Source organism: Gorilla gorilla, chromosome X (genome assembly GCF_029281585.2).
Source record: "Gorilla gorilla gorilla isolate KB3781 chromosome X, NHGRI_mGorGor1-v2.1_pri, whole genome shotgun sequence".
In the NCBI taxonomy this organism is placed as follows: domain Eukaryota; kingdom Metazoa; phylum Chordata; class Mammalia; order Primates; family Hominidae; genus Gorilla; species Gorilla gorilla.
In genome coordinates, this window is record NC_073247.2 from 136,187,175 (window position 1) to 136,199,684 (window position 12,510).

The 12,510-nt window shown below is 37.8% G+C and overlaps 1 protein-coding gene across 5 annotated transcripts in view; it reads right to left on the reverse strand.

Annotated features, from left to right (window-relative positions):
* The window catches only part of TENM1 (teneurin transmembrane protein 1), an 831,890-nt gene that overhangs the window by 141,345 nt on the left and 678,035 nt on the right, over window positions 1-12,510 (reverse strand). For all 5 annotated transcript variants that reach the window (XM_055376889.1, XM_055376891.1, XM_055376888.1 and 2 more), the window contains 3 exons: window positions 10,757-10,876; window positions 4,243-4,504; window positions 1,394-1,661 (listed from right to left, as the gene is read on the reverse strand). In XM_055376889.1, coding sequence (XP_055232864.1) covers window positions 1,394-1,661; window positions 4,243-4,504; window positions 10,757-10,876 — 650 coding nt within the window. The remainder of the gene's footprint in view (window positions 1-1,393; window positions 1,662-4,242; window positions 4,505-10,756; window positions 10,877-12,510) is intronic.

The following is a 12,510-nucleotide window of genomic DNA, read 5'->3' on the forward strand; positions in this document are numbered from 1 at the left end:
TTTAAGTTGACAGAGCAGATGCAGACCTTCTAGAAATGCAATGTGTCCTGAACAAGGCTATAGGTTTTGAGGCCTGCTTGTGAGGCTACCGATGGTATTTCTTGTACTTTCTTATTTTTTTGTGTGTCTTTACAATAATTTCCCATTTACTGAGGTAATATGAACCTGTCCATGTTCCTTGCATTCCAGTAAAGTCCAACACAAATGAGTTAATTATTTAAATATATGAGGGTCTCTTGGGCAGAGAAGAGTCATCAGTCTCTCTCTCTCTCTCTCTCTCTCTCTCTCTCTCTTTCTCTTTCCCTCTGGGAAAAGAAAATTGACATACTATAGTCTAAGAAATATAGGTCAGCTCTGTAGGAATTATACCATGATAGACACTTCCAAGGGAGGATGTCTAAATGTCTCTTTTGGAGAGCTTTAAAATAATCTTCTCATCTGTCCAAGGGTGATCTACATGAGCTGCTTCCTGAAGGTACAAGGATTAATGGCTCCCAAACTGCAGGTCTACAGACCTGTATCAGAGATACAGAAACCTTAGGAAGGTTTCTCTGTTTTCTACAGAGTGAGAGAGATAAAGACTTTGGTGTTAGTTTATCTCTCTCTGAGTGTCAGGGTTCGATTGCTTGCCATCATTTCTTAAAACAGACTATTTTTTCTTTTCTGCTATTAAGATATCCCTCATATATGAAATTGTGGTAGTGGTAGGAATAGTATATTATAGTGAGTTCTTTTAAAAATATTCTTACTTGACAAAATAAAACACTGGCAAATCTATCTCTGCCTCATTTTAAAAAAATGTCATTTGTCTGGGAGAATTAAATATCTGAAAACCATAGGCCCAAAGGACCTCTTAAGGTCCCTGCTATCTATAAGATTCTAGGTTTTAAAGTCTTGAGATTAGAGAAAATCAAAAGGAATAGGAAGGCAGGATGATTTTTTATTTAACCTGAAGAAGTAACAAGTTAATGAAGTCTAACCATCTTAGACATAAAAGATAATAAGTGGAGATGGCCATAAGTTAGGATTTTGTAGTCTCTAAGTAGAAATGACAGTCTAAATGTCAAATCCAAAAACATGGCCTTATAGAACGCCACACCAAAGGTCACATTTAGAAGGCAGCATTTGGCTCTGGTGACAGTTACAAGTCAGATATTGCATGAGTCCATTGGTACGCAGCCATCATGAAAGGGGAACTAAAATATTTTTGAAGCAAAAATGTGTCAAAAGGGAACTCTAAACTGGCCTCAAGGTAGTGTTTAAACGAAAAATGCCTTAGGTCCTTTAAACAGAAGAAAATCAGTAATTATTCCAAATACAAATTAACATGTAACAAGTATTTTCTGTTCTGTGCATGTAATACTGCTATTTACATATAATTAGTTCAACATACCCAAAGCCTCTGCCAGGCCCCAAACCTTCTGTCCATAGATGTCGGTCTTGTTCCAAGCAAATGTGTAGACAAGATTAATTGCGGCGGGAAACCACTTCTGTGTGAGTCGCCCTTCCACAGCTACTGTGAGGTGTACTTTTATCATGCCTACAGGAATCGTTGAATGTGTCAGAAGGATCCGTAGCAGGGTTTTATACCCAGGGGTGCGGCTGCTCAGGTAACTCAGCCTCACAAAGCTGGAGGGAATGGGAATTTCCTCCTGTACAACCTGAAATAAAAAAAAAAAAAAAAGCCAAATAGGCTCTTGTCAGTGGTCGCAGGTAGATGAGGATATTGCATGCTTTGTTGTCTTTGAAACATGCCAAAGGAGAGAGCCTAAACAGGTCTAAGGATGTCAAGACATTTGTTCTTAAATCTTTGTGAGACTGTATGATAAGAGGTTTTGAATTTTGCACCAAACCTGAATGGAGACAAGACCCAACCTTAAGGATTGCATTTATTTTTTCCCCATGCCAGGAAAGATTGTGTAAGGAACAATTTTAGCTTTTCAACAGTGTTCCAAAAACTGCTTAGTAGGAGTTGAAAAAGATCATACCGCTGAATGTCAAGCAATTCAGCACTATGGGCTCCATTAAGGGGTTTTTTTCTTATACAGACATACACAAAATCTTGTTTGGTGTTAAGTCATATATCATAAAACCATTGGTGTAATCCTTATTCAGGCTAAGCTCTCTAAGAGGAAGAACTCAAGAAGCAGGCCCAGCAAGTGATATTTTATGACAAAGATTATAGTTTCCCTAGAATTAATCTTTACCGATGCCATCAAATTCGTTTTCCTTGGAGCTTTGAAATGACCCTGAGGCCAAATTTTTAATCAAATTTTTCTTACATATTTCTCTGTGCCTGGATGTAGCAATGGCTGGGAACAAGTTTCTCCAAGTTGGCACTTGTGACTGAGAAGCAAATAACTCTCACTAATTCCTCTGCAAATTTTACACTAAACGTTGGTCTCAGAGTAAAAATACCACGTGGCTTTAATTAATTGTTATTACTTGTTTGCTTATCACCACAGATAAAGTTAAATAACCAAAGGTGGTAACTAAAACTGAATCACGTGTTCTTTGACTTTCATCTTTCAAAAGACCTCTGAAGAAAAAGCGCATCCTATTCAATACACTTAAGGTGACATGAATAGTGTAGATATTTTCATGCTCTTACTCATTTTTACCTCAGAACCTTGTTCTCTCTTACTTTTCCAAACTTGTGCACATAGAAGAACTGATTGCTAAACATATGGTATCTCATATTGTCCAGGATTTTTGGTCTTTCTCCTCTTTCTGAGGACACGATACCTTTTGTGTACACTTTGCCCAGTTTTTCTTCCTCTACCTTAGCCATTTGATACCAGAGTTGTCCACCAGCTGTCTTCTCAGATGGTGACAGAAGTAAAATAGAGAAGGATAGCCTGACACTCACCAACTTAGTAGTTCATTTTCCTAAGAAAACATGCAATCCTAAATAAGCCTGGAAACTTTCGTGCTGAAAGAAGACCCATACTTCCTAATGACATCTGTGAAGGGATTGGCATACTAATCAAATGTACTCATTAAACACTGTCTTGTTTTTTCTCCCTTTGTAAGCAAAGAGCAATGGAAAAGATAAGGGGTAGCTCTTTGGACTGCTTTTCCTGAAGGGCAGTATTTTTGTGTGAGCCTTATCTAAGTGGTATTCTCTGGGCACCGCTAAGAGCTGGTGGGTGGTGTTATGATGAAAGAACAATCAATTCTATCTTGGAGCATGCATTTCCTTCTGGATTTCTGGATCTGTTAAGACCTATGAGTCCATTTTGGTGGTTTCCACATTTAATTATCATTAAAATGTTTCTATAATGTGGTGAGGGAATTGTACTATGGTTGAATAGTTTAATATTGAAATGACAATATTGAATGTTCAATAAAGAATAATTCTCAGGAATGTTAAAATATCGAGGTTCAAAAATGTCTTCTCCTGACTATAAAGCTTGAACACTCAGAAGCAAAGCTTTTTTTAAAAAAAACTGCACAGGCTTGAAAACTACATTTAGTTTACACAGCTAGACAAGAGAAGTTGTTATGTCTTCTAAGAACAATGACAATGATAAAAACTAGACAACAGAAGAAAAGTAGATTTCTTTTTTTTTTTTTTTTTTTTTGAGACAGAGTTTCACTCTTGTTGCCCAGGCTGGAGGGCAATGGTGCAATCTCAGCTCACTGCAACCTCCGTCTCACGGGTTCAAGCAATTCTCCTGCCTCAGCCTCCTGAGTAGCTGGGATTACAGGCATGTGCCACCATGCCTGACTAATTTTGTATTTTTAGTAGAGACAGGGTTTCTCCATGTTGGTCAGGCTGGTCTTGAACTCTCAACCTCAGGTGATCTGCCCGCCTTGGCCTCCCAAAGTGCTGGGATTACAGGCTTGAGCCGCCACGCCCAGCTCAAAAACTAAATTTCTTAAGGAGCTTTAATTTCAGAACCACAAACAGTCCAAGCTCATGGATTATACTGTTATTACTAATAAGCCAGCTAGCTTTGTTCTTAGAGCACAGTGTTTATTAGGTCAAAGATTGGAGTTTAATTCTTACGAAAGCTACTTAATCTTGTTCTATTCCATGGCCACAGATAGCATTCTAATGCCCTGACCAATTGTCTTAAAAATGTGTGCCAGAAAAACATTTGAAGACTTCTCTTGACAAATAAAGGGCAGCACATTATAAGGATGGTAACAAGAATAGGAAAAGGAATTTAGCTATTATACACTGTTGACCACTCCATGATATTATTATTTTATACATTCAAAGGCCAATATACTCACCTGCAGCTCAGGAACAATAGTTCCCCTCTCTGGACAGGACCCTCCAAATGCTGTGAGCGGTGAAGGAAGCACAATAGGGTTTGGGCTGATAAAGTTGGAGATATCGCAGGATGGCGGGTCTGATACAACTCTCTGCATGGTGACTTTCTCCACCACAATAAACTGATTCCAAGGCAACCAGAGTGTCCTCTTCTCAGGCAGGAAAGGGGATCGGTCGAAGATTAAGATGACAGAGATGCCACCGATGGCCACGAGGTCAAAGCTAAGAAGGAAAAAACATAAGACAGTTGCAATCAAACGAAAAATTAAAAAATTACAGCTAAAAAATAGGTTAATTTCAGTGCCCTTTCCTTTTTGGGGGGACTCAACTATATCCACTTGTATTGTCTATTTTATAAATTCTCTCTAGCAATGTATTCATTCCATAGATGACTTCTTTTCACTATCTAGTGGTCTTCCAAGAAGACATTCCATGTCACCAGTTGATATTCCCTTGAAATTTGTAAACCAATTTTTTTTTTTTTTTTTTTTTGAGATGGAGTCTTGCTCTGTCACCCCAGGCTGGAGTGCAGTGGTGTGATCTTGGCTCACTGCAACCTCCGCCTCCTGGGTTCAAGCGATTCTCCTGTCTCAGCCTCCCGAGTAGCTGGGACTACAGGTGCATACCACCATGCAAGGCTAATTTTTGTATTCTTTAGTAGGCATGGGATTTCACCATATTCGTCAGGTTGTTCTTGAACTCCTGACCTTAGATGATTCACCCGCCTTGGCCTCCCAAAGTGCTGGGATTACAGGTGTGAGCCACTGTGCCCAGCCTGTAAACCAGTTAATTTTAACACTATCTTAAACAAGATCACTGCATGCATTTCTGCAAAGCCAAATCTGACACAGCTGCTCCCCTTATGCTAAAGATAACAGAAAGATGACCATCTAACATTTAGCAGCATCTCTGAGAATGATGCATTATTCATTTTCCAAAAAATCCTATAATGTAACATAAGAAAAGTAAGGAGCCAAAAGGTTAAATATCTTGTTCAGGTTCACAAACATCGTGTCAGAAACCAGACAGTGTCTTTGAGATGGCATTTGGAGAAAGATATCAGCAGAGGACAATTGTTAGGGAAAATTTCTTTGAACTCAGCTATGCCCGACCGAGCCTTCTACATTTGACTACCCTCTTTGGCCTCCTAGTCTACTTGAACCTCAGATTTAAGATCTCTGGTTTGCTTCACAATGGTTTTTGGTTTCTTTTTGTAAGACAGCCTGTAATGAACCCTGCACAACTTCACCAACAACTCCTTCTCTATCTATGACAAAGCAAGACTACCTCTGCTGTAAGCCAACTCTGTCTATCTCTAGATGTGGTCTATGATAAGACTATTGCATTGGAGCTGAACAGATTCAGATTTCATTTCATTCTGCACTAGATGGTTCTACCTTACTTCTCTTTTAAGTATAATGACGTCTTTGAGATGATGTACTTGAGAGTATCTGAAAAGCATAAACTCCGATATAAAAAAGTAAGATAATGATAAATTATCATCATTTTTATGTTAAAAATGGATAAAGGGCAATATGATGTTACTTAATATTCAAGGCAACTTAAATCCACAGGAGAGAGATGTAAGCAATTGCCTGCATTAAGAAAGATCTTTCAGCAAAACACTTTTTCAATGATAAAAAGCCCTGATAGGGAATCAGACTTAATTATGGACATCTCATCACTCTCTTCCTATGACATTTATTATATTTATTATAGTATTACCAAACGTGTTTTGTTGCAGAAATCTTGCAGATAAAGATAAATGAGCAGTAACAAAGGATGGATAATACCGTGTTTTTTATTGCTGCTTTTTCAGTAAAGTAGCTTAATATTAAGGCAGTTTCCAAAAAGAGGATTTGAAGAACTGCATTAGCTACAGAAAATAATTTAGGTTTGAACTAAAAAAAAAGAAAACACAAATGGTTTATGGTTTAAGACAGAGGGTCTGAATTCATAATAATACAGGAACAGTTTAAGGCAAGTGTAGTGGGGAAAATCTGACACTACTTGTCAAGAAACCTTTCCTCTAGTTCACCTTCTATGTGGATTTAAGTATGTGTTCTTGGGGAAGTTTATCTGCCTCACCCAAACCTTGACTCTTGACTCAAAATTGAAGTGCTTATTTATTTAAAAACAAAAAACAAACACAAACATGAAAACTAAATAAACTATCCAGATAAGAACATAGGTGCCTGGAAATTATTCTCTCTCTTTTTAAAAAAAACTTTTATTCTGTACTTCTGGAAAGATTACACAGACAGGCCAGGCATCTTGTTTTGTAGAAAGAATGTGGGTTTGGTTTCATATATATCTGGGTTTGAATCCCAGCTCTGCCCTGTTAGCTTTGTGTCTTTGGGCTAGTTATTTAACCTTCCTGAGATGCAGTTTTCTCATTAGTAAAATGAAGCCTCTATAATCTATCTCTTAGCTGCTATTGTAAATGAATAAATGAGATAAAGACTTAAGGGTCAAGCATATAGTAGGAACTCAACAACTGTTACCTTTCTTCTCAAATCAGATTCATTGCCCTACTACATTTGCCATATGTTTTCTTTTTTTTGTAGTTCAGGTGAACTATAGGTCAGCTTTTGATTATCTCCATGAGCAGATACTGATTTTTAAGGTCTCCTTGGGACTTCCCTTAGGCTTCTTATGATCGTTCATTTTATATCTCTATTGCCTAGGTTATGGTTCTAAGTTATTTAATGAAACACCAATCTAGGTATTGCTGTGGAGGTCTTTTGGAGATGTGGCTATTATCTATAATCAGTTGAATTTAAGTAAAGGAGATGATCCTTGATAATGTGGGTGGGCAAAACTGTTTCTGTGAGGAAGAAGAAATTCTGCCTTAAGACCACTGCATCTCTTTCCTGAGAGTTTCCAGTCTTCTAGCCTGCCCGACAGATTTCACACTTGCCAATCCCCACAATCTTATAAGCAAATTCCTTGGAATAAATCCCTCTCTCAAGACAATAATATCAATATCTATATCTATGTCATATGTTGTTTCCCTGGAAAGCCCTGACTGATACACTTCTCATCTTTCCACCTCACAGTTATACACAGTAAACACTGCCTGGCTGACTCATTAATTGACATGGAGACGGAAGGTGGAACTGTGGCCAGAGATCCATCTAAACCATTTCCAATGCCAAATAGAATGCTCTCTGAATGATTACTTCTTTGGGATTTCTCCCACCACAAAACACCTCCATTTGCACGGGCCATTAATAACAGGTTATTAAGTCATATGAGAGTGGATATAAAAGACCCAAGGGAGAGGATTTATTTGTTTGGAGATTGTTGTCAACACATAAGTCCAACCAGTCCTATCTACAGATGGAAGGCTATTGACACCTATGCAAATTGCTTATCTCTCTCTGCCTCATGGTGTCCATAAATGAATAAACTTTTGCCTTGAGGAGAATCAAAGGGAACCCTCTCTTTATCTTCTAGTCTTCAGAACAAAGTTCTTGAGACCTTTAATACTTCTCAAGAAACTTCTAAGAATGTCGTCACTTCACCTGTTTTGCTTATCATTAGCTGAACTATTTACAAATAGTTCTCTTTCAACACTTGACTGAGGACTGGTTATATACCTAAGTTGAAGGTGGTAAATCATAGAAGAAAAGAGCAAGATTACTTGGGTTTAAATCTTGAGCTCTATCCTTATTATCTGGATAAATTTTCTCATACAACAAATGGGGAGGATGATAATAATGATATTTATCTCAGATAGTTGTGAGGATGAAAACAGAGACATTCATGAAAGTGTCTAACATACAGTAGACACTCATAAACATTCACCTTTCCTTTAGAATAAGCTTTTTTCTTTTCTGCTAAGTAGTCCCTTCTCTATGTGAGTATCTAATCTCTTCATACTTTTAAAGGGCTCAGTCTTTCAACACCATCCTTCCTTCTGCTTTGAATAAATTACTTTGGTCCCATGATCTAGACCTTTTCTGGTTCTTTAGGGAAACTTGTCAGTTTACTTTTGCAAGTAGTTGATAATGGGGGTAAATATTTCTACATCCCACATGACATATTTGCATTCAACGGGGACTCTGAGAGAGCTGACAGCTTCACCCAAAGCAGTGATACCATTGGTGAAAAGTATAAGCACTGTGGCCGACTGGAGGGATTGAGATTTGGACATGGAGGATCCTATCAGCAACTCTCATATCACACTGTCTACTAGGTATCTAGATGCTAATCTCAGCCTTTCTATACTCTTTTGACCTCAGGTATATTTTTCTTTTTTCTTTTTTTTTTTTTGAGACGGAGTCTCGCTTTGTTGCCCAGGCTGGAGTAACGTGGCGCGATCTCGGCTCACTGCAACCTCCGTCTCCCAGGTTCAAGCAATTCTCCTGCCTCAGCCGCCTGAGTAGCTGGGACTACAGGCGCCTGCCACCACGACCAGCTATTTTTTTTTTTTTTTTTTTTTTGTATTTTTAGTAGAGACGGCGTTTCACCGTGTTAGCCAGGACAGTCTCGATCTCCTGACCTCATGATCTGCCCGCCTCAGCCTCCCAAAGTGCTGGGATTACAGGCTTGAGCCACCGTGCCCAGCCGACCTCAGGTATATTTTTCTTATGATTTTCTACTTTTGAAATGTACTTACTCAAACTGAGGTAGCAACAAGCAGAGACATATAAATGGAAACTCTCATCACACTGTCACTTTATGTCCAGGAAATGACAGTGGAACAGTTTGGTTGGCATTTGGGGCCCATATTTTGAATGTTTACACCTTTATGGAGCCTGAGGGGAGTTATTGCTAGAGGGGATTCTGACTAGTATCTGTCATCTACATAAACTCAGTTGTCACTGTGAGTTCAGCAGAGGAGGGGCTTGGGGCATTTCACTTAAAACTAAAGACACAAAAATAACAACAAAGATTACCCTCTTTAATGTTCCCTGTAAACTGTACACAAACATTTTTAGACTTTTTAGGTATCAAGATTCTTTTAGGTTCTTGTGTGAATATCAAAGAATTCACCGAAACCTTTGTATGTAAGCTAAAAAAATGAGGGCTTATCAGGCCTCCATGAGAAGTCAAAGTCAAATGTCTCAGAAGACATATTCTGTTTAGAGAAATAACCCATTTCTCAATTGGTGGCATATGGTTGAAGATGTTTGCAAGGGTGAGGCTAGTTTTAAGCACCAGTTACTGGTGAGTGCACTACCAAAATTCCGTTATTCAATCTAATTGGGAGAAAGACCCATTTGAATTAATAGAGAACTCTGATTATAGAATATTTGAAAGGAAATGAAGTTATATATATATATACACATATATATGTGCATATATATGTACATATATGTGTGTGCTACCAAAATAGTTCTGCTGAGCTTGTTATAATGAAGAGATGGTTAGTTAGTAATAAGCAATATAATTTATACATAAATAATTTATATAATTTACTAAAGTCCTTAAGAAGAGTTTATTTTCTTAAGTAGGCTAAAACTCTTTCTTATTATCTTTTTAAACTAATTTTTTATAAGTACTTTCTTGACAGGCTCTTGGAAAAATAAATCCAGCACAGCCCAAGTTGAACAATTAACATTTCTAAAGTGTCTAGGACTAATAAGGTTTGATTGTAGGTTCTTGAAATGAGAAAGTTTCTCACAGTGTGATAAAGCTCGAAGCCAACAGGTCTTTTTTTGCGTATGATTATTGAAGTGGCTTGTTATGAGTAGGACATTTTAAGGGTAGTCACCTGGAGACTAGGGCACCTCAAAGCCATTATTACAGTGTCCCTGAGAGTCATAAATAGGTACCTTTAAGCTGGACACATGGGCCTATTGACCCAAATATTCTCAATCAATGTCTGTCTAAATGACGGCAACAAAAATGTTGTTGTGAGCAAATCCTTTTCCAGGATGAGAAGGTTTTACTTCAAGGTCTTGCTTCTCAGATCTTAGAGAACACCCTTAGAGAGCAGCCTGGTGGTTGGTGCTTCAGGATAAATCACTATAATTAAGTAGGCTGGCCAAGCTTGTCTATCAGTTGCAGCCAATAGTCAAATAGGCAGCCTAGGGAGGACACATTTTTAAAGCTTCTCCATTAATGTGGTGGAATTCTGTACTTTTGGAAGAAATATTTTGGATGCATTCATTCCTGAAATATTTGGGGGTTACTATGGAAAAATAGCCTCTGTGTTCCATAGCTCCTTATTTATCATTTGCATAATGTCACTGATCTTTGAAGTTGGATTTATAGATGGAATTAGATAAAGGATAGAAAACTTTTCACATGGCCTGGGTTTCAAGAAGACTCGAGAAGGATTAGAAGAGGAATCCAGTTTGAATTAATTAGGAAATAGAGGAAATAAATATCACCAATGACTTTTTGAGATATAACTTGAAGAAAGATGGGTTTACCATCACTGTATCATCTGAGCCCTGGTTTTACCCCTGGCTAGAAGTCAGTAATTGGCCCCCACAATGATCAGAAACAACATTGACATACCTTCCATCTTGCCGGCTGATGGTAAACCCATAATCACTGTGGTGCAAGAAACTGACATTCACTCCCACTAGAGGAGTTCCATCTATGGCCACCACTTGGCCTCGAATCACACAGGCACGCCTGCAACACAAGACCAAAGGCAAACAGAAAAGCATGTTGAGACTAGATTCTAGAAGTCAAGTTGTAGAAACTTTGGAAAACAGTCAAGTATAACAAAGAAAACAATAATTTCACCAACCAGTAGAAAAGTACTAATAACATTCTGGGGAGGAGTTTTTTTTTTTCCCCATCAAAATTAGAATCATACTAAGTATGGTTCTGAATCTAGATATTTTAAGGTTAAAAGCATATTATTAATATTGTCCAGTGTATTTAGAAATTCCTTAATATATCATTTTTGTTATTATATAATACACCCTTAAATCAGTATCCTATAACTTGCTTAACCTACCCCTGATTTTCGGACATTTTGTTGTTTCTTAATTTTTTTCTGCCTTAAATTTCTTATTATTTCCTTGAGAGAGAGTCCTAGTTGTGGAATGACACTTTTCTCTTATCAAAATTAAAGTTAATTACATTAGTTAATACATAAATATATTGTAAGATAAGACTAAAGTCCCTACTGACCGCCTTTTTCCTGCTTCTTGGTGTTCTCATCAGAGGTACTCAGCACTATTAGTTTGTTGTGTGCATTTTCTATGCATTTACATATATAGTATGAATATTTTTAAGCCTCCTGATACACACTGCTAAAGTGCCTTTTTCTGGTAAAACAACCAGCCAACCAAACAAATTTAGTTGAGCACACTTTAAGTTAAAGTCTACAAAAGAGACATGATCCCTGACAATGGTATACTGCTTTTCTTGCCTAATTTAAATAAAATATTTCAAGACACTTTCCCTTTAAACAAATGAGTCCCATCCTTACTAAAAAATGGAATTCCATTAAACTAGTCCCTAAATAGGGCTCTCTTTCAGGGACATAGTCCACTAAAACATACAAGACTTTCAGCGCTAGCCTGGCTGACAAGCTGTAACAAATTTCAGGAGGCTGGCAGTTAAGAAGAGTGCCCTGGGACAAATCCCAAGCAAGGATTTTTTTCACTGGTCTGCTGTTATTTGGGGAGGAAGGGACAGTTTTTTCACCAGAGTTTAATCCTAGTCTTGGCAGCCCTGAGCTCTTGGACATGCATTTTATAGCTGGAGCTGGCAGGGTTGAGGAAGGTTGAGCAAGGTCAGTGATTTTTCCTAGGGCATCAATGCCACCTTTTTTTTTTTTTTTTTTTTTTTTTTTTTTAACCAAGTGGGATTCTGGGTATCCAGGGCAGCTCAATCTTGGATTAAAGGGGACCATGTTATTCAGACAAACATGGCTTTTCATTGTAATCCTAATCATTTCATCCTGGAATTATACATTCTTTTAACAGAATCAGAAAGTAAAGGGAGGGATGTAAAGGCTCATGGCCACAAACATCATTTGAGAGAAAGTAAAACACCTTTGAATAAGCTACAGATGGTAGCTTATAATAAGCCAAAGTTGGTTGTATATGTTTTAGCCAATAAACCTCACTACTAAATTCTGTTGCAATCAGAGGAACTGGTTATAAGTTATGCTAATAGGATTTATCCTCTTCTACGTAAGGGCTTTCCCAACAAAAGTTACAAGCCATTTAGTATTACGCAAAGTAAGCGACTGTAATTGTTGCTATTAGTGTTTGTGTATTTTCTGAACTCTCAGACCAACATTCATAGCT